The following is a 19,290-nucleotide window of genomic DNA, read 5'->3' as shown; positions in this document are numbered from 1 at the left end:
AGAAATCTGAAGATTTCTTCGAATTTTTGAAGTAAATGAAAATGAAAACTTGTTAAAATTTGTGAGCTGCAATGACAGTAATGTTTATAGGGAAATTTATAGATTTAAATGCATACGTTAAAAAAAACAAGATCTAAAATCAATCAGCTTCCACCTTCGAAAACGAGAAAAACATCATCAAATTAAATTCTAAGCAGGAGACAAATAATGAAAGAGCAGAAATCAATACATTGAAAACAGAATATCAGTAGAGAAAAATCAATGAAACCAAAAGCTGGTTCTTTGAGAGAAAATCTGTAAGCCTCTAACAAGAAAAAGAAATACAGCAGATAAATTACCAATATCAGAAATGAAATAAGGAACATAACTACAGATCCCATGGACATTAAAAGGACAATAAATATTATGAACAACTCTATGGCCACAAATTTGATAACGTGGATGAAATGAACCAATTTCTTTAAAGACAGAATCTGCCAAAATTTGAACAAGAAGAAACGATCTGTATGCACCTGTATCTGTTAAATTGAATCAGTGGTTAATAACCTTTCAAAACAGGAAGTGCCAGGCCCAGGTGGGTTCACTGGTGAATTCTACCAAACATCTAAGAAGAAATTATACCAATTATCTACAATCTCTTTCAGAACATAGAGGCTGAGGAATACTTCTTAACTCATTCTATAGAGCCAGCATCATTTTAATACCAAATACCATTTTAATAACAAAATATTACAAGAAAACTACAGAACATCTCTCATGAACATAGATGCAGTAATCTTCAATAAAATATTAGCAAATTAAATCTAACAAAAATTGTGCACTAAAACCACATGGAATTTCACATATCCAAAGCTGGTTTAACATTGAAAAGCCAATTAACGTAATTCATCACATTAATGGGTCAAAGACTAACAGATGCCTCATCTAAGAAGATATAGAGATGGCAAATCGATGTATGAAATCATGCTTCACATCATGTGTCATAGAGAAATGCAGATGAAAGCAACAGTAAGATATCACTACACCAGAATCCAGAACACTATCAACACCAAAGCCTGTGAAGATGTGGAGCTGTGGGAATTCTCTCTCATTCATTGCGGGTCTTAATGCAAAATAGAACAGCCTTTAGGAAGACAGATTGGTGGTTTCTTACAAAACTAAATATACTCTTACCATATGATAAAGCAATTACACTCCTTGGCATTTGCTCAAAGGAGTTGAAAACTTATGTCTACACAAAAAGCCTGCAAGTAGATATTTAGAGCAGCCTTATTCATAGTTGTCAAAACTTGGAAGCAACCAAAATGCCCCTCAGCAGGTGAATGTATAAGTGAGCTGTGGTACATCCAGACAATGGGATATTATATGAGGCTGAAAATGAATGAGCTATCCATAAAAAGACACGGAGGAAACTTAAAAGGGCATATTGCTAAGTGAAAGAAGCAATCTGAAAAGGTTGTTGTATGATTCCAGCTTTACAACATCGTAGAAAAGGCAAGACTATGGAGACTGTAAAGAAGATCAGTGGTTGCCAGGGGCCGGGGGGAGGCAGGGATGAATAGGCAGAGCAGGAGAATTTTTAGTATCATGTGATCTCTGTATGATACTGTAATGGTGGATACATGTTATACATTTGTCCAGACCCATATATTGTACAACACCAAGAATGAACCCTGATGTGAATGATGGAGTTGGAGTGGTAATGATGTTTTGCTGTAGAAGTATCAGTTGTGACAAATGTACCAGTCTGGTAGGCAATATCGATGACAGGAGATGCTGTGCATATATAGGGTATACATGAGACATCACTATAAAGCTGGAAAATATGACACTGAGATGAAATTGCGCTGATAGGCTTAACAGGTTGGAGAAGGAAGATGAAGTCTGTGGGCTCGAAGGCAGATGAAAAGGAATTAACCAAAGTGAAGCCCAGAGAAACAAAATGAAAGAAAAGCCAACAGAACCTCAAGATCCTGTGATATGTCAATATACTTGTAATACAAGAAGGAAAAGAGAGAGAAGAGCAGGGACCTTTGAAAAAAGGAGTCAGAGTTTTCTCAGATTGATGTCCAACACCTGTGTCCGGCCCCGAGAAGTTCAGTGAATTCCAAGCAGAACAAGTATGACAAGAATCACATCCAAGTTCATGATAGCCAAAGTACTGAAATCCCAAGATTAAGAGGAGATCCTGAAAGGACTCAGAAGAAAAAGACAAGTTACACACCAGAGAAGCATTTGAACAACGCGTGACTTCTGTGAAGATACAGTGGAGACCAGAAGACCATGGAAAGACATTTTTTAAAGCACTAAAAGCAGGAGAAAGGCCTGTCAACTCATATCCAGGGAAAATCTCCTTTATAAACAGGGGTGAAACAACACATTCCCAAATATGAAAGCTGAGAGAATGTGTTATCAGCAGAAATACACTATAAACGTGCTAAAGAATGTACTTGGCTGATTGCAAAGGATATCAGATGAAAGGTTAGCTCTACGAAAAAGAACCCTAGAAATCATAACAGTGCACTCTAAATTTTCTAGAAAATAATATCATAGAATATTTTACTCTATGATTTTATGGTTTTTGGTTTTTTTATGATCTTATAATTTTATGATATAAAATCATACAATGTACACAATTCTCTATGCCTCCTTTACCTGTTTTGAAGTCCTTGCTGTACCATGTACCAGTAGTTTATTCCTTATTTATATTCTATTTGATAGATATGACATTCTGTTTATTCATTTACCAGTTGGTTGTTTCCAGTATTAAGCTGCCGTCGACATTTATGTATATATCTTTGTGTATGCATATAATTTCCTTTATCTTAAGTGGATGCCAAGTAGCATGATTGACTCTTATTGTAAGTTTAGGTTTAGCTTTTTAAAAACTGCCAAATTATTTACAAAATAACTGCACCATTTCACACTTCCACCAGCAGCATATGTGCATTCCAGTTTCTCCACATCACCAGCAATAGTTACTGTTATTTTTATTTCTGCCATTCTAAATGATGTGAAATGGTATATCATTGTGTATTTACTTTGCAACAATGAATGATGCTAAGCATTTTTAACGTGCTTATTAGCCTTTAATGTGCTAATTCCTATTCATAGCCATTTGTATATGTTGGCAAAATGTTCAGATTTTTTGCTCAGGTTTTAAATGGGTTGGTTGTCATCTTATGGGTTACAGGTGCCTTATGTAATCTGAATATAAGAGTTTTACAGATGTAACGTGTCTCAGTGAAAGAACAATCTATTATGTAGCAGACAGAACAAAGCCCTTCCCCCAAGATAACCAGGTCCTATTCCTCAGAACTTATGAACCTGTTGTCTGAAGTGGTTAAAAGGGATTTTGCAGCTGATTAATTCGATTAATTTAAGATCTTGAGATGGGACTTTTATCCTGGTTTAAGTAGGTAGACCCACTGTAATCAAGAAGGTCCTTACAAGAGAAAAGAACTGGAGACTGGAGTGATGCACTTTAAAGATGAAGAGGGGCCAGGAGTCAGGGACACATGTGGCCTCTAGAAGTTGGGAAAGGTAAAGAAATGGATTCTCATTTGAAGCCTCCAGAAGGAATGTAGTTCTGCTGACACTTAGATTTTACACTTCTGACTTCTCCATCAATAGGATAATAGATTCGTGTCTTGTTATAAGCCACTAAGATCAAAGTAATTTGTTACATTAGCTATAGGGAGATAATCATCTTTTAAAACTTACTAGTTTTCTATTTTAATGAAGTCTATTTCACTAATTTCTATGGATTGTGTTTTGGGAAGTTTTAGTAGTCTCATGGTCTTACTGTTCTTTCATTTAGGTCTGTGACTCATTTGGAGTTAATTTTTGTGTGTGCAGTAGGGATCTAAGTGGGATTTTTGTTTGTTTTGGTTTGGTTTGGGGGACTTTTTCCCCCACGGTTTTTCTTTTTGGTGTGTGGGTACTCAGTTGCCACAGCAACATTTGTTGAAAAAACAAACTACCTTTCTCTTACTGAATTGTCTTGAGACCTTTGTCAAAAATAAATTAACCATAAATACAAGGCTTTATTTCTCAATTTAATTCTGTTCCTTTGATGTATGTGTCTATTTTTGTGCTAATACCACTGCCTTAAAAACTATGACTTTATGTAAAGTTTTGAAATCAGATAGTGAAGTCTTCCAACATTGTTTCCCTTTTTTAAATTTATTTTGGCTATTGTAGGTCCTTTGAATTTCCAGATAAAATTGAGAATAAGCTTTCCATTTCACACACAGCCTTCTGGGATTTTATTAGGCAGTGCCTTGAATTAATGGATCCATACAGCAGCACTGTGTGCAACAGGAGCTTAGAAAGTACCACTGCATCAATGCGTCCACAGGTGAGGCCGGGGGCAGAAGCCAACCTCAAGCAGTTACGGTCCTCCGTGGGGCTGGCATCCAGGCAGGAAGGCGGCTCAGCGGCTCTCCTCTCACTGTGGAACTTCCTAGGTCCCCACATGAACAGAACCTAAATAACACGCAACGAACAACAGGAACGAGAACACGACCAACAGCTTCTGAGATGAGCAAGCTGGGCTGATCATGAGACACCTGACGGGGACGGTGCCAGAGCCCCTCCCGGTAACCTGTGAGGACAGCGCTGCCAGCATCTCCCTAAAACCAGCCCAAGTCAAGTTAGACTTGAGGCTTTCCAGGAGTGGGTAGATCCCTTCAATCCCACAGTCTGAACCTTCCAGGCCGTGTCTCATGGACCTCATCTCACATATGGGAACCCGGACGCTGCACCATAGACGTGGCCCCAAGCCCTCGTTCCTTCTTCAACACCACACACCAGTACAGTGAACACTTAGGATCTGGGCATTCACATAAAATACTGCTTAACTAAAACTTCTGATTTAGAACATGTTTAATTCCTACTCACAGAGCTGAAAGTGTTCTGTCCTAGGAGGCGGTAGCTGTAACTAAGCATGAGAGAAGAAGGGATCAGAGTGGTGCCAAGTATTAAATATTCCTCTAAATCTATTCACCAGGTTGCCATGCTATTGTCACCTGCTTCATTTTCTGTCCTTAAAAGACATAATAGTTACTTTTCAAAATAGACAACCTGTTTTACTGATGCTTAGCTATAAAGTAGCGAGCTACGTATCCAAAAGGGAGATATGGGAAAACAGAAAATGTCCACAAGCGATCGGGGTTGGGGGGCAGTTGCAGCAGCACCTGGCTCTGTTGCGTTGTGAGCCAGCCACGTGGGCTGGACAGCTCACTTAGCCACTGAAATTACATCATCTAAGATTTTGTTTCAGTTACTTTGATAAATTCTCCCTCTTGCTATGAAGAGTAAGGTTTGTTTTTTTTGTTTTTGTTTTTTTTTTTGACTTGGAGTCTCACTGTGTCACCCAGTCCAGAGTACAGTATTACAACCATGGCTCATCGCGGCCTTGACCTTCTGGCTCAAGCAATCCTCCCGCCTCAACCTTCCAAGTAGTTGGGACCCAAAGGCGAGTTTGATTTCTTTGCTAACGAATTCCTAATTCACCTCGCAGTGGGCCTGTCAAGGCCATATGCCCGGACATCCACCTTGCCGACCGTCCATGTGGTCTCTAAGGTGGATGCACTCCGGTTGCCTGGGCTCTGCACGCGATACTGAGTCTCCAAGTCTGCCGCTGTACAAGGGACTGACAGCCCCAAGCGTCTCGACGCGCCACCTTGAGCCGGGCTTTATTCCACAGGGCGACTCTGCTTCCCGTGATGAGATGCAGCACGTGAGCACAGATCAAAGGGTATCAGCAACTAACCCATTCCCCTGGTACTAAGCAGAGGACCAAGAGTTTAGTTCCTTACTTATTTGCTACGGGCTTGACTCAAAACAGCTTTCTGGAATCCTGGGGACAAACATCTCTAACTGCTGAGGATTCTGGCTTTAGTAACGGAAGAATCACCTAAAGCCCATTTTGTAACTGCTGTTCTCATCAGAATTTGAGGCCAAAGGGAAAAATAAAAGGGGGGCTAAGATCGTGACACCCCAGTTTGCACAAGGCCAACCAGCCTGCTTGAGGGGGTAAAAGGAATAGGATTTTTAAACTGCTGAGTTTTAAAAACATGGCTGTAGGCTGGGCGCACTGGCTCACGTCTATAAGCCCAGCACTTTGGGAGGCCGAGGTGGGAAGATTGCTTGAGGCCAGGAGTTCAAGACTGGCTTGAGTAACACAGCAATACCCTATCTCTTTAAAAAGAAAAAAAAAGGTTATTAAAATAGTAATAAAGGTTAATACAATAAACTACTATGTCAACATGGCACCCCCTGCTGTCAGACGAGGTGCAGTCTCTGTGGCTGTGAGGTCCGGAGAGAAATGTAACCGGCATCATAGGGAAGGTGGACCCCAAAGCCCCACAACATTACTCCTGTACAGTGTGTTAACCAGCATGAAGTCTCCTCCACAATCAGAAGCCTGGTGTAGAGGAACGCTGCCCACTGGACCTGGGTGGACTCCAGATGCCGGTCGACCAGACAGCCCCACCCTGGGACCCTGCCGGCAGCCCCGACTGGACAGAATGGCCTCATGAGTGTCCTTTCCTGCCACAGGCTGCAGACCCTGAGCCAGTCCTGGCTGTGACTGAGGCTGCGCATAAACGTCTGCGCCCAACAGCTCACCTTTGTACATGACACGCCCAGTCCACCTCATTTCAAATGTTACACTTGCCCCAAGGCGAACACGGATGTTACAGGTTAACTCACTGCATGTGTGCTAGACTTTCCCTGTAAGTGTTCAGACATTGCACGAACCGGATGAACAAACCCCACTTTCCCTGTAAACGTTCAGACATTCCTTGAGCCCGATGAACACACACAGCCAACAAACCCCGGAACGTGTAATGCCGCGGCCTCCTCCCCTCCTGAGGGGCGTGTGCTTACAGCTCCCCCAAGACCACATTTCCCAAAGCACAGAGTGTTACTCTGAAAATAAAACCTCCTTTTTCCTTCCTCTGTACATCTCGTGGTCGTGTTAACAACTATTGCTACAAATGCAGAGAAACGGGGTATCATCCGTGCTGGTCACCGAATTCCTAGCACCAAAGCTTCAAGGCCCCCCAGTCTGAAGGAAGCTTCTATCACCCTAAAGCCAACTCTGGAGACGAAGGCCAAGCTGGGGAAACACTGTGTCTCTGCAAATCCACGCCACGGGGCCCTCTGCAGTTGTGTGTAAGGAACTCTTGGTCTGTCCTGGGGTTTGGGGAAATCAGGATGCAAGCAGATACCGTACGCTCTGCCACGGGACCGTGAAGTCTGCGGAACCTCAGAGGAACACGGAGACAAATGGCTGCACGACTCCCACAGGCCGAGCCTCGATGGGCGCCCGTGTCAAGAACACAGACACGCCGGGAGGGGCAGCCGATGCAGGCAACGCCTGCAACTCCAGCAAGCAACAGCGTCTGAGTGTGGGGGTCTCTGGCCAGGCTCCACCACAACTGCCATATTCTGTGACAAAATGTTAAAAATAGGTTTTAACTAGTTATAACTCTAACTTGTTTTACACATAAACAGAACACAGGGTACCAACAGGCTCCAAAATACTTTGCCTAGAACCAAGTCTAGAATGCAGATGGATGCTGCTCCGAGTGTGAGGAGTCCCCTTGTAGTGTCATAAATCCTAGATCTAGGTGACTAAGTGCTCTTCCTAAACCAGACAACACCATGAGGCTCTGAGGGCACCCTCTGTCCCCAGGCCAGTCCATCAGCCCCTGCAGAAGCTTCTAGAGTAAGAGCCTGTGGATTTGTATTGGACGGATGTAAACCAGGCAAAGTCACAGGGGCTCGTCCTGGAAGCCTATCCATTTACCCACTCATGCCATGGAGAGCCCTGCCCCCAACTCCACACACGCAATCACGCTCAACCACAAGAACTGGCTTCTAGGCCCTCAAGCTACTCCCTCTCGACCCCGGACAGACGCTTCTCAAACCATGAGGCCCAGAGTAGTCTTAACAGGTGGTCCCAGCAGAACTGGCCACTGCATGAATTGATATTTTGTGTGTGGGGGGGTGGTGGTTCTTCTGCCACTCAGGCACAGTGCACCATAAGTACAGTGGTGCTATCATGGTTCACTGCAGCCTCCACCTGCCAGGCTTGGGTCATCCTCCAGCCTTAGCTTCCCGAGTAGCTGGGACCACAGGTGTACATCACCTGTCCTATTTAATTTTTTGTAGAGTCAGGGTCTTGCTATGTTGCCCAGGCTGGTCTTGAATTCCTGGGCTCAAAAGTGAACTGCCCAACTCAGCCTCCCAAGGTGTTGGGATGACAGGTGTGAGCCACTATGCCCAGCCTAGAATTGGTTTTTCTTAAACCTGAGTTTGACACATGAACCCCACTTACATAGATATCAGCACACTCTCACAGCTCGAGAGTTTTCCTGAATCTCGATTCTGTCCGTTCAAGGTCAATATCTAAGAAAGGGTCAGAACTGACCCTCCCTCCGTGAAGCCTAAGAGCAAATGCAGCAGCATCTCAGTGTATGAGGAGACAAAGTAAGATGGGTGGAAAATACACACTGAAATTCTAGTGCTAGAATCATAATCACCAACACTTTAAGAGGGAATCTGCTTTCCAAAATATGTAGCTGCTGGATTAACTTCAAAGTCACCAGATTCCACAGGCAGTAGCTCACAGGGGCACAGCTTTCTTTTTTTTTTTTTTTTTTTTTTTTTTTTTGAGACAGAGTCTTGCTCTGTCGCCCAGGCTGGAGTGCAGTGGCCGGATCTCAGCTCACTGCAAGCTCCGCCTCCCGGGTTCCCGCCATTCTCCTGCCTCAGCCTCCCAAGTAGCTGGGACTACAGGCGCCCGCCACCTCGCCCGGCTAGTTTTTTGTATTTTTGTTTTTAGTAGAGACGGGGTTTCACCGTGTTAGCCAGGATGGTCTCGATCTCCTGACCTCCTGATCCGCCCGTCTCGGCCTCCCAAAGTGCTGGGATTACAGGCTTGAGCCACCGCGCCCGGCCAGGGGCACAGCTTTCTAAGGCCGCACAGCCCGGGACAGCGTAACAGCCTCAGGGCAAAGCAAACTAAACAAAGGCTTGGTTCTCTGAAGGACGAAGGTGCTCAAGTGTTTCCAAATATTCTTCTTCTTCTAAGTAAGTTAGATGCCTCCTACAACACTGTTTAGAGTGCCAGTGTGTTCAGAAACATGAAGTTGATAATACATCTCAGGACCCCAAAATCACTAAGGTAAAGGGACGTCAAGGTGAGGCAGAGCTTAGACCAAACCTGCCTCCCATGCTCTTCCTAACAGAGACAGCTACTGGGGGTGGGGGGAAAAGCCACGTACCTCCCTCACAACCGATCCACAAGGAAATTCCTCATGGACAGAGGACAGAACTCAAAGTCACCATCTGCACACGGAGATAAATGCGGATCTGACTGCTTCCTCTGGAAAGATGCACCAGAAATGCATTTGTCTGATCTACCTGTGACCTGGAAATCCCTCCCCGCTTCGAGCCGTCCATCCTTCCTAGACTGAACCAACGTACGTCTCACATGTATTGATGTCTCACGTCTCCCTAAAATGTGTAAGACCAAGTTGTGCCCCAAACACCTTGGACACATGTCCAGGACCTCCTGAGGCTGCCGCAGTGTGTCCTCAACCCCTCCTAAGGCTGTGTCTATAACCTTGGGAAAATGAACTCTCTATGGATCGAGGACTGTCGCAGAGATCCTTCTGGTTTACAGGAAGCATTCTCTCCTGCGAGTATATCAATGAAATCATGTGGAATTACAAAATGCCACTTTAGTAAAAGCCAAAGGAATTAGGGTTCTATGTGCTTCAAAAAAAAAAAAAAGTAACGTTCTATTTGTCAATGGACCATGAAGCCCACACCCCCTCTTGCACTGAAGATGTCAAATGGGACGAGAGGCCCCTCCTGAGGATGCTACCCTCTGACCCCACTTCCCAGAGTCCAGTTTCCTGCTGCTCAGGGAACAGCAACCCCAGCTTCACGGGGCTCAGGCCTCCAAACCCAACTCCCACGCATGCTGGAGAATCACCCCAGGGACTAGCTAAGTGGCAGGTGCAACTCTCACCTCACCCCCTTAAAGGGGAAAAGGCACCTTCCCGCTCCTCTTCCTGCTGGTGGGAACAGGGGCAGGAGCTGGAGGGTCAGGAGTCGGGCGGCAGAACGGAAGCAGCCTGGGTCCCTGCTAGTCAGAGTTGGCAAATGCCAACCATCCCCGACATTCACTTTGCAAATAAATCCTTCTCTTTTGTCAGGTCCCTGGTTATAAGTTTGCACCCATAACTTAAAAAGAAAAAAAAAACTCAGATAAAAAATCGGTGTTTGGCTGACAATATTTCAATTATCTTGGGGCCTTGGGTCAAATGATGGCAAAACAGGAAACTGAACGCTGTTATTCAGGAAACTACCTTCCAGCGCCGTCTACCCTCCCAGGCTGTCACCTTATGGTTGTTTGTCTGCTAGATGATTAACAAAACTGTTCTGAAAACCTAGGTGTACAGAACAGACAAGAAGTCAGCTTGGGTTGAGGGGAAGCAGGATAAGACCCCCTTCCCCGCAGGATGGTGGAAGAGGAGGAACCTTCAGCACCTGGGTTTTCAGGATGCTGGATCTCTGAGAGCATCTCTCACAGCTCAAGTACAGCCAGACCCTCCTCTGACACAGCCTGTTCAGGCGAAGGTGGGCACCTGCCCTAGAGACCCACAGCCCTGTGCGGGGCTCAGCTGGAGCTGAACTTGCCTCCCTTGGTAAGAGTCAGGGCCAGGGGTGGGGAGAGGAGAGAAGCAGCAGGCCTGAGGGCCACTGTGGAAACTCCATGCCACGCTAACTCTCGTCTGATGTGCTCCGGCCAAAGCCACGCTTCTCGGAGGGAGTTTCCCTTCACACATCCGGAAATCATCAACATCTAGTCTCCCCACAGAACAGATCCTTCCCTAGGAGGCAGACGCTTGGCTGTAACACGGGGTAATGAGGGGCGCGCCTTCGTGCCCACTCTGTAGTGTTTCCTGTTACCTATTTTACCTTAAGCTACAAATGATTCCCGTTTACACGGGACACAGTGACACAGACAGCAAAACACATGAGATTCAGTGTGATCCCACACCCGTCACTGCTGACCTCAAGTGCTTTGTTCGTTTTGCTTCTAGAGTTTGTACTCTCTCCCGGGGTTCCAGGCCTGTGGATTCAACCAACCATAGATCAACATATTTTTTAATGTGTTTGTACTAAGCATTCAGACTTTATTATTCTTTAAACAACTACTCGCATGGAATGTCCATGGTATAGCTGTTACGAGCAACCCTGACATGACTGTCTGCAGGAGGATGTGCATATGTCATATGCAAACACGATGCCATTTTATTGCAGGGACCTCAACGCCCAAAGACTTTGGATTCCATAGGCAGTCCTGCAGCCCACCCCCATGGGCACTGTGGAATGGCTATAATAGAAAATATGGAGGTTTTAAACAGTTATGTACTAAATCTAATCTTTTGTTAAGAAATTAATGTGTATCACTTGTATTATTTGGAAGTCCTTCCTGGCCCAGAGACTTGACATGTTCTTATCTTTTTGTCCACGGATCTAGCCATTCCAGTAAGCTTGTTGAACACAAATCAATTTTACAATGAAATTCTTACAAGAATCACACTCAATCTGTAAGCTGCTTTGGTTTTTAAAGTGAAATAACCAATAGTTTTGCCAACCTGCTATATCATAGAATAACAGGATAAAGCAGCCCCATGGCATGCAAAAACATGGGGTTTCAAAGCTAACCAGTATAAAACACGTTACAAACCCCTAAATATGAAAACGTTTTACACCAAAACATATATTCCAGAAAAAAACAAGATGTTCAAAAAAGCCCTTTGCAGAAAAGCACTTTCCCCTTCATTTTTCACACGGTTTCCTGAAGCTTGTGTTTGGTGATGACCATGAACCAGAAGTAGCGTCCGCTGCAACTACTGTTACAGCAACACAGAATATTAAGGGAAAAAAAAAAAAAAGGCCGGGCGCGGTGGCTCAAACCTGTAATCCCAGCACTTTGGGGGGCCAAGACGGGCGGATCACGAGGTCAGGAGATCGAGACCATCCTGGCTAACACGGTGAAACCCCATCTCTACTAAAAAATACGAAAAAAAAAAAAAAAAAAACCTAACCGGGCGAGGTGGCGGGCGCCTGTAGTCCCAGCTACTCGGGAGGCTGAGGCAGGAGAATGGCGTAAATCCAGGAGGCGGAGCTTGCAGTGAGCTGAGATCCGGCCACTGCACCCCAGCCTGGGCGACAGAGCGAGACTCCCTCTCAAAAAAAAAAAAAAAAAAAAGGACACAGCATATTTCCTATTGATGAGAACAGGTAGAGTGTTATAAAATGAGTGTGTCCTAAAGTCAACAATGTTCAAATTCTAGGTCTCCCACAGACACTAGACGGTAACCGCCAAAGCTTATGTACCTGGCAACGTTCAAGGGGACCAAGTTCAGAGCTGTCACAATGCAGCACCATCCTCACGCGATTATCTCAGGCAGGTTTGAGGGCAAGTGCCCCCGTCACAGTGGGAAAGCTGCCCAGCCCAGCACTTCCTGAGATCACAGACCTTCGCCTTCCCACGTCTTCAATAGTTCCTTTACACCGGGAACCACACAACAAAACCTAAAACACTTCCTCAAATCTCAAGACAGTCTTTAGAGCTCTTTTCCTTGCCCCTTCTCTTACTGAAAAAGCTTATTTTGTAAGCAACCTGTAGTGCTTACCAGAGCTGGGGCGGGAGGAGAGCTAGTGTTTGGTAGACCGAGTTTCAAGCGTGGGGAGACCAGAAAGTACTGGAGATGGATGGCGGTGATCGCAGCACGACAGTGTGAACACACTTAATGCCACAAAACCATACACTTAAAAATAGAGTGCTGTGTAACTTTACCACAATCAAAAAACTGAGAAAAGTCATCTATAATTACTGTCTCCAATATCTTCCATCCTGTAAGTTACATTTGCTTTCGGCAATCCTCAGAGCAATCATGAAAAACTAATACCCTGTCGTCTCTGAAACGCAAAGTCGTTCAAGGGCTTTGGTTATAGGAAAGTAGCTGGAAAGCAAAGCGTCCGTTAGGCACAGCAGCCGTGATAGGACAAACACACGGTAGGAAGGTGGTGGTCATGCTACACACAGATGGGAAGGGTGTGGGGAGCCACAACACCTGATGCTTGGGAGGCACCTGGGCAGGAGCTGAGAATGTACCAAACACGTTCGATCATGCAACATTCACGGACCCCGAGTCCAGCCACCACCGCTGACATCCACTGTGGCTGGGGTGTCCTCCCAGCCTGTGATGGCTCGCTCCTTCGGTTAACTGCCTTGAATCTACTGGTTCCTCTCCTCATGGGCCTCTTTCCTGTCGTCTTCCTGTCATTTTTCTGTCAGCAAACACATTTCCTGTCATTTTCCTGAACTGACATGACATTTCCTGTCATTTTCCTGAACTGACATGTCATTTCCTGTCATTTTCCTGTCAGCAAGCACATGCGTCCAGCCTGACCTTGCTGATGTGCTCCAGCGGCCCTGGACTCGAGCCGCACTGTTCCATCAGTGTGGCATTCGCGAGTTACCTCCTGGGAAATGCCAGGTGATGGTAACATCAACCAGGAGGCACAGCTGAGAAGCAGAACGCATGGTGCAGTGCCCAGAACGTCACGTCCTTGAACAGACGCTCCGTATCTTCTCCTCTCCTGCCAGAGCTTCACTGTAGGAAGGCGGCCATTCTTCCAGTGCTGCTACTTCCAACACCGGGGAAAGCAAGCTTCAGAAATGAACGGTGTCAAAGAGGGAGGACCCACCAGCAGGGCTACCGGCAGCCAGACAACCGCAGCCCCAGCATTCCCCAGCCACCATGACTGACAGCCCAGGCTCCAGAAATGCACGGCTTCAACCTTAGGAGTAAAAACCCTCCCAATCCAACTATTATTTTCAACAATGGGATTGAGGAATGAGGTGTTCTAACCCTGCCTCTCTCGACAGCACAGATCATCAGATCCCAGTTCTTATAGGATTGGGGAGTGGGGTGGGGTGGTTCCTAACCCTGCCCGCCTTCATAGAAAAGAACTTGGATATGATGACCTGTGCTAGATTAGCACTTTGCTTCTGCCATATGCAGTCATCCTCAGCACCAGGAAAAGTCAGAATCGTTGAGTGATGACACCAATACCAACACACGCCGTTCTGCGGCTCTGGTAACTGGCTGCACAGATACAACCCGATAGTGGTGAGGTCTAAAGACATCACCAGTCTTCCCAAGGATTGTGTTCCTGAATATTTTGCGTTTGGAATAACGATCTTCTTTGCCAGGGCTGAGCCATGCTTCCCTCTCGCCTGTCCTCTGCCTTCACCAGCTTCGTGTGCGCTTCCGGACAAGTGTTTGTGCAGGTGCTAGCACTTATTTCCACAGCGAGAATATACACAGACACCACACAGAAATGGGCAACCCCGTTAGGAGCTGTGCAGGGAGATCTAACTCATCCCATGTGCCAAATTCCTGTTGCCATGGAAATTAAACTAACTAAACTAACGTTGCTATGATCTCATCTCTTACTGTACCGCTAAAGATCATCCGGGTAAGAGGAATGTGCCTCTGCATAGCATTCAGCTCACATTTACATGTCGGTTTTTCCTGAATATGGTTATGTGAGATAGAAATCAGTAAGATGGGGTGTAACATACAGTATAGGATCGTTGTGTCTCCTAGCCTCAAACACTTCAAGATCCTCAGAAAATGAAGTTTAACTCTGGGGACGTGAGTTACATAGTAACTTGTTTTGGATACTATCATATCAACACCAAATAACTTCTTGAATTCCTTTTTAAATTGAAAAGCAATTTACAAAGCACAAAAAGCCCCAATATTAAAGAATACAATTCAGTCTTTTTAGCATATTCTAAAAGCTGCACATCAACCACTAGTATGTAATTCCGGGACTTTTTCACCACAGGCCAAAGAAACCTTGAACCCATTAAGAGTCAGCACCTGGCTCCTTCCTTCTACCAGCCCCTGGCAATCACCAGCCAACTTCCTTTTCTCTGGATTTGCCCATTCTGGACACCTGTTGTGAGGAGAATCGTACAGTGCATGACCTTTGGTGTGACCTTCGGTGCTGACATCTTTCACGTCTAAGGTGAGTGGAATCTCAGTGAGTGACCGGTTGACAGACACCTGGACTGTTTCTACTACTATGAATAATGCTGCTGTGAAGATTCAGGCATGACATACTTTTTGGAAAAAATGTTTTCAGTTTTCTTGAGCATATGGCTAGGAGTGAAATTGCTGGGTCGTACGGTGATTTCATGCTTTTCTGAGGAACTGTCGGACTTTTCCAAATCAACTGCACCATTTTACTTCCCCTCCCACTAGCAATATATCAAGATTTCAGTTTTCCCCAATTCACCAACATGTCACTGTCCAATACTGGGGTTTTACCCACCCATCACGGTGGTTGTGAAGTGTTATTTCACGGTGGTTTTGATTTCCATTTCTAAGATGACGAATTCTGCTAAACATCTCATGTGCTTTTTAAGGCATTGATATGTCTTTCTTTGGAGAGTGTCTATTCAAATCCTTTGTCCATTTTTAAATTGGATTTTTATTAAGAGTTTTTGAATATATTCTTGATATCAGGTCCTTATCGTGATCATGTATCCTGTTCTGTGGGTTGTCATTTTACTTTAATAGTATCCTCTGAATTGAACATTTTTAATTTTGATACCGTCTTTTTCCCTTCAGTTGCTTGTTATAGCTTTAGACGTCTCAGCCAAGGAAACATTGCCTAATCCAACCTAACAGTTTCTCCAGGATTCTCCCCTAAAGGTGTTATGAGCTGAACTGTCCCCCTCCCCCAAGATTCCATGTTAAAGTCACAACCCCAGAAACCCAAAATGTCACTGTATTTACATACAGGGCCTTTAACTTGGCAATTTAGGTCCCATAAGATCTTAAAAGTAGGGCCTGATCCAGTATGACTGGTGTTCTTTTAAGAGAATTTAGACACAGTCCTCAGTGCTGCATACACGTGAGAGAAACCTGTGAGGACACAGAGAAGAAGCTGTCTACACAGCATGGGGTGAGGCCCCAGAGAATCCAACCCTGCCCCCCTCACCTTGATCCCAGGCTTCCAGTCTCCAGTAAAAAGGAAATAAGATGCTATTGTCTAAGTCGCACGGTCTGTGGTGTCCGTTATGGTACCCAGCAGACTGACAGAATGGGTCTCAGTCAGCTCCTTACATTGGAACCATGTTGAGCTTTGCGTGTAGGGTGAGGAAGGGTCCAGTCCATCCTTTTCTATGTGGATACCCCAGTTGTCCCAGCACCATTGAGTTGTGAAAGGAAAAAAGTAAAGCAACCCTTGCTGTCCTCTCTCCATCAACAGATTAGAAGATACACTGAAGAATCATGGACAATTTTGTCGGTTTAAGCCAGTGGTTTTCAAACTTTTGGGTCTCAGGAACCCTTTGCACTTTATTAAAGAGCACAAAAAAGCTTTCTCATCAGGCCGGGAGTGGTGGCTGCTCATGCCTGTAATCCCAGCACTTTGGGAGGCAGAGACAGGTGGATCACTTGAGGTCAGGAGTTCGAGACCAGCCTGGCCAACATGGTGAAACACCGTCTCTACTAAAATACAAAAATTAGCCTGGCATGGTGCTGAACACCTGTAGTACCGGCTACTAGGGAGGCTGAGGCAGGAGAATCGCTTGAACTCAGGAGGCAGAGGTTGAAGTGAGCTGAGGTCACACCACCGCACTCCGGCCTGCGTGGCAGAGCAAGACTCCGTCTCAAAAAAAAAAAAAAAAAAAGAACATAATTTAGTTTCTTTTACAAGGATAAAGTCATTACATCTTAACACAGTCTTAAAGAAGAAACCATTTTCCAAAATAAGCAGCAGCGTGGCAACAGTTTGTGCTGCTGTGAAAACACCTAACATCTCTGCACCTCAGACAGCAGGATTCTCATGCCTGCATCTGCGTTCAGTGGGCTGCAGAGCCATGGCTGAAGTTTATGAAGAAAGTCCGACCCCATACTGATATACAATTAGGAAGCAGTATTTTCATTGTGTTTTCAGATCATTTTAGGTATTCTCTGCTGCCAAATGTAACAAGTGGCACTTCCGTACAGGCCGTCTGCAACACAGAGTCTGTGCTCTGGTCGACGGGCCTTTCTGCCCCAATTCCTTCTAAGTCGACTGGTCCGTCTTGCACTTGAATGGCTTTTACCAGCACACGATTTTGTAATCACACATTGGTTAGAAAATACTGGTTCAGAGTTATGAGCGGCTTCCACATTTCATTATATGTCCAAAAAAAAAAAAAAAAAAAAAAAACCCCACATCAGTATCACCATTGATCACATGAGAAAGTGGTGGACACAAGATTTTTATGTTTTAATATTCGCTGGAAAGCTCAAATGTCTATCATTGGGAAAAATGTACGGTACTTTCCTTGAGATGAAAGTCATTTTGTTCATTTTTCAGGCCACACCTGCAAATACCTCCATCTGAAGTGGCATCTTTTGTAAGTCATTCTTTATATAAAGGCGGCCGTTAGTGGAAGAAGTGGTTCTGCAGGTTCATAGTTCAGAGGCACCAGTGCTCTCCCAAGATAACCATAAAATCCGCAGAAGACGCACCTGTGCGCACTTCCTGTTTCTCACTCAGAACATTCCAGAAGGAACCCTGAATCCCAATGCCACAGCGGGACTGAAGTTTGCTCTCACCCACACAATAAACCCAGGGAGCTCCCCCAGCCCCCACCCCGAGGCCACAGCCTTGGTCCTCTATCTGGTCTAGGGGGGCTCCTGCAGCTCCAGCCTAACAGGGAACAGAAGGCACCCACATGTCACAAAGCCCTCCCAAGGCCCAGCGAGCACTTCTGCTTATGTGCCAGTCAAGTGCGTTTGACAATTCTACAGCCAGCTGTACGGCAGGTAGCGAGGTACCCAGCAAATACTCAGGGCTCACGTTACTAAGGAAGGTGCACAGCGAGGTACCCAGCAAGTACTCAAGGCTCACGTTATGGAGGAGGAAACCAGGCAGATAGTGAGGTACCCAGCAGGGTTCACGTTACCCAGGAGGAAAGGAGGGTAGAGACAAGGGGGCTGGAACAGTCTATCATCAGCTTTAGCATTTACAAGGCTCGCTGAAGATTATCTGATTTGATCGTCACAACAGCTCACAAGATAGGCAGAGGCAAGACTATTTTCACTTCATAAAAAGAGATCCCGAGAACTGATGACGACCACGTGCTCTTCCCATAGGCTCCCAGAAATCCTCCTCAAATCATCTCTCAGTTGTATACATGTGATAATATCTCAGTCACGTCCCCTCTCTGCAGGGGAATTTTACTGCCGCCCTGCTGTTCCTTCGCACCCCTGCCCTCTCCTGCATTTCAGCCATGCCCACCATCCATGGGGAGTCTGCACCGCACCACCCCACCCCCGCTGCTGCTGATGGCTTGGGTCACGCTTACCTTTCATTTCCACCTACAGGGACCTGTTCTTCCTTCAAATGCAGCTCAAACTCACTCATTGTGTGAAGCCTTTCTGTCATGTGTAAAATCAGTCTGTGGAACGCTTCATTTAGGAGGTGCTTATGTTGCCTCATTGGCTGTGATCAGGACCAAATTCTGAGCAAACCAGGTGGTCCCCTCTCCCCATCTCTGCTCCAGTGCACTTAAAACAAGGATTCCTGGAAGCATCTTTTTAGTCCAATTCATGCATGAGTCTGCCCCACACACTGCAGAAAAGCCCTGGTGGTCGGTGGTCAGGGCTCAGGGCCCCCCAGGTAGGTAAGGAGAGCTTAGTGCCCTCTCTGGAGTTGTCGCTCAGAGACCCACGGCTGGAAGGGAAGAAACTTGCATCCTGTGAAACATCTAGGCCCCGAGACCCACTCAGGAGTGGAAAACGGGGAAGGAGCCTTGAACAGACCCTCGGGAGGGCAGACAGTGGGAGCCATGGAGGCCACCAGGAAGGAGGGAGGCAGGCAGTGAGGCCACAGGTGATGTGGCCGGGAGGGAGGTGTTGTGACCAGAGGTGAGGTGGTGGGCGGATGACACGGCGTGGTGTGGGGAGGAGATGTGGCCAGGGCAATGTGGCCAGGGAAGAAGACACAGCTGGAAGGAAGTGACAAGAGGGGTCTCCAGGCCCCAGACTGTGCCTGATTTATAGATGACATTTTACTTAAGATGTTATATCTAACTTTAAAGAAAAGTAGCAATTTCGACCATTGTGTACATTTAAAGCACGGTACAAATTGAGCACATTTCCCAAACCAAAGAAC

The 19,290-nt window shown here is 45.6% G+C and overlaps 1 protein-coding gene and 1 long non-coding RNA gene across 42 annotated transcripts in view; one reads left to right on the top strand and one right to left on the bottom strand.

Annotated features, from left to right (window-relative positions):
- LOC135965229 (disco-interacting protein 2 homolog C-like) overlaps positions 1–19,290 on the top strand; it is a 279,948-nt gene that overhangs the window by 180,841 nt on the left and 79,817 nt on the right. For 12 of the 41 annotated variants that reach the window (XR_012418475.1, XR_012418476.1, XR_012418473.1 and 9 more), the window contains one exon: positions 14,959–15,141. Coding sequence is in view for 21 of the 41 variants with exons in the window: in XM_074003282.1 (XP_073859383.1) it covers positions 14,959–15,140 (182 nt within the window). In the remaining 20 variants the exon portion in view is untranslated. Of the gene's footprint in view, positions 1–3,416; positions 4,045–4,256; positions 6,969–13,488; positions 14,396–14,958; positions 17,025–17,487; positions 18,535–19,290 lie in introns of those variants that run through there. The other 29 variants (XR_012418469.1, XM_074003280.1, XM_074003276.1 and 26 more) reach the window with 9 other exon arrangements.
- Positions 4,355–19,290, bottom strand: part of LOC135965233 (uncharacterized) — an 85,748-nt gene continuing 70,812 nt past the window's right edge. Inside the window, exon 3 of the long non-coding RNA XR_012418488.1 lies at positions 4,355–4,488. This is a non-coding gene — a long non-coding RNA (uncharacterized lncRNA). The remainder of the gene's footprint in view (positions 4,489–19,290) is intronic.

This window comes from Macaca fascicularis, chromosome 10 (assembly GCF_037993035.2).
Source record: "Macaca fascicularis isolate 582-1 chromosome 10, T2T-MFA8v1.1".
Taxonomy (NCBI): Eukaryota; Metazoa; Chordata; class Mammalia; order Primates; family Cercopithecidae; genus Macaca; species Macaca fascicularis.
This window is presented reverse-complemented; position numbering and strand designations above follow the sequence as displayed.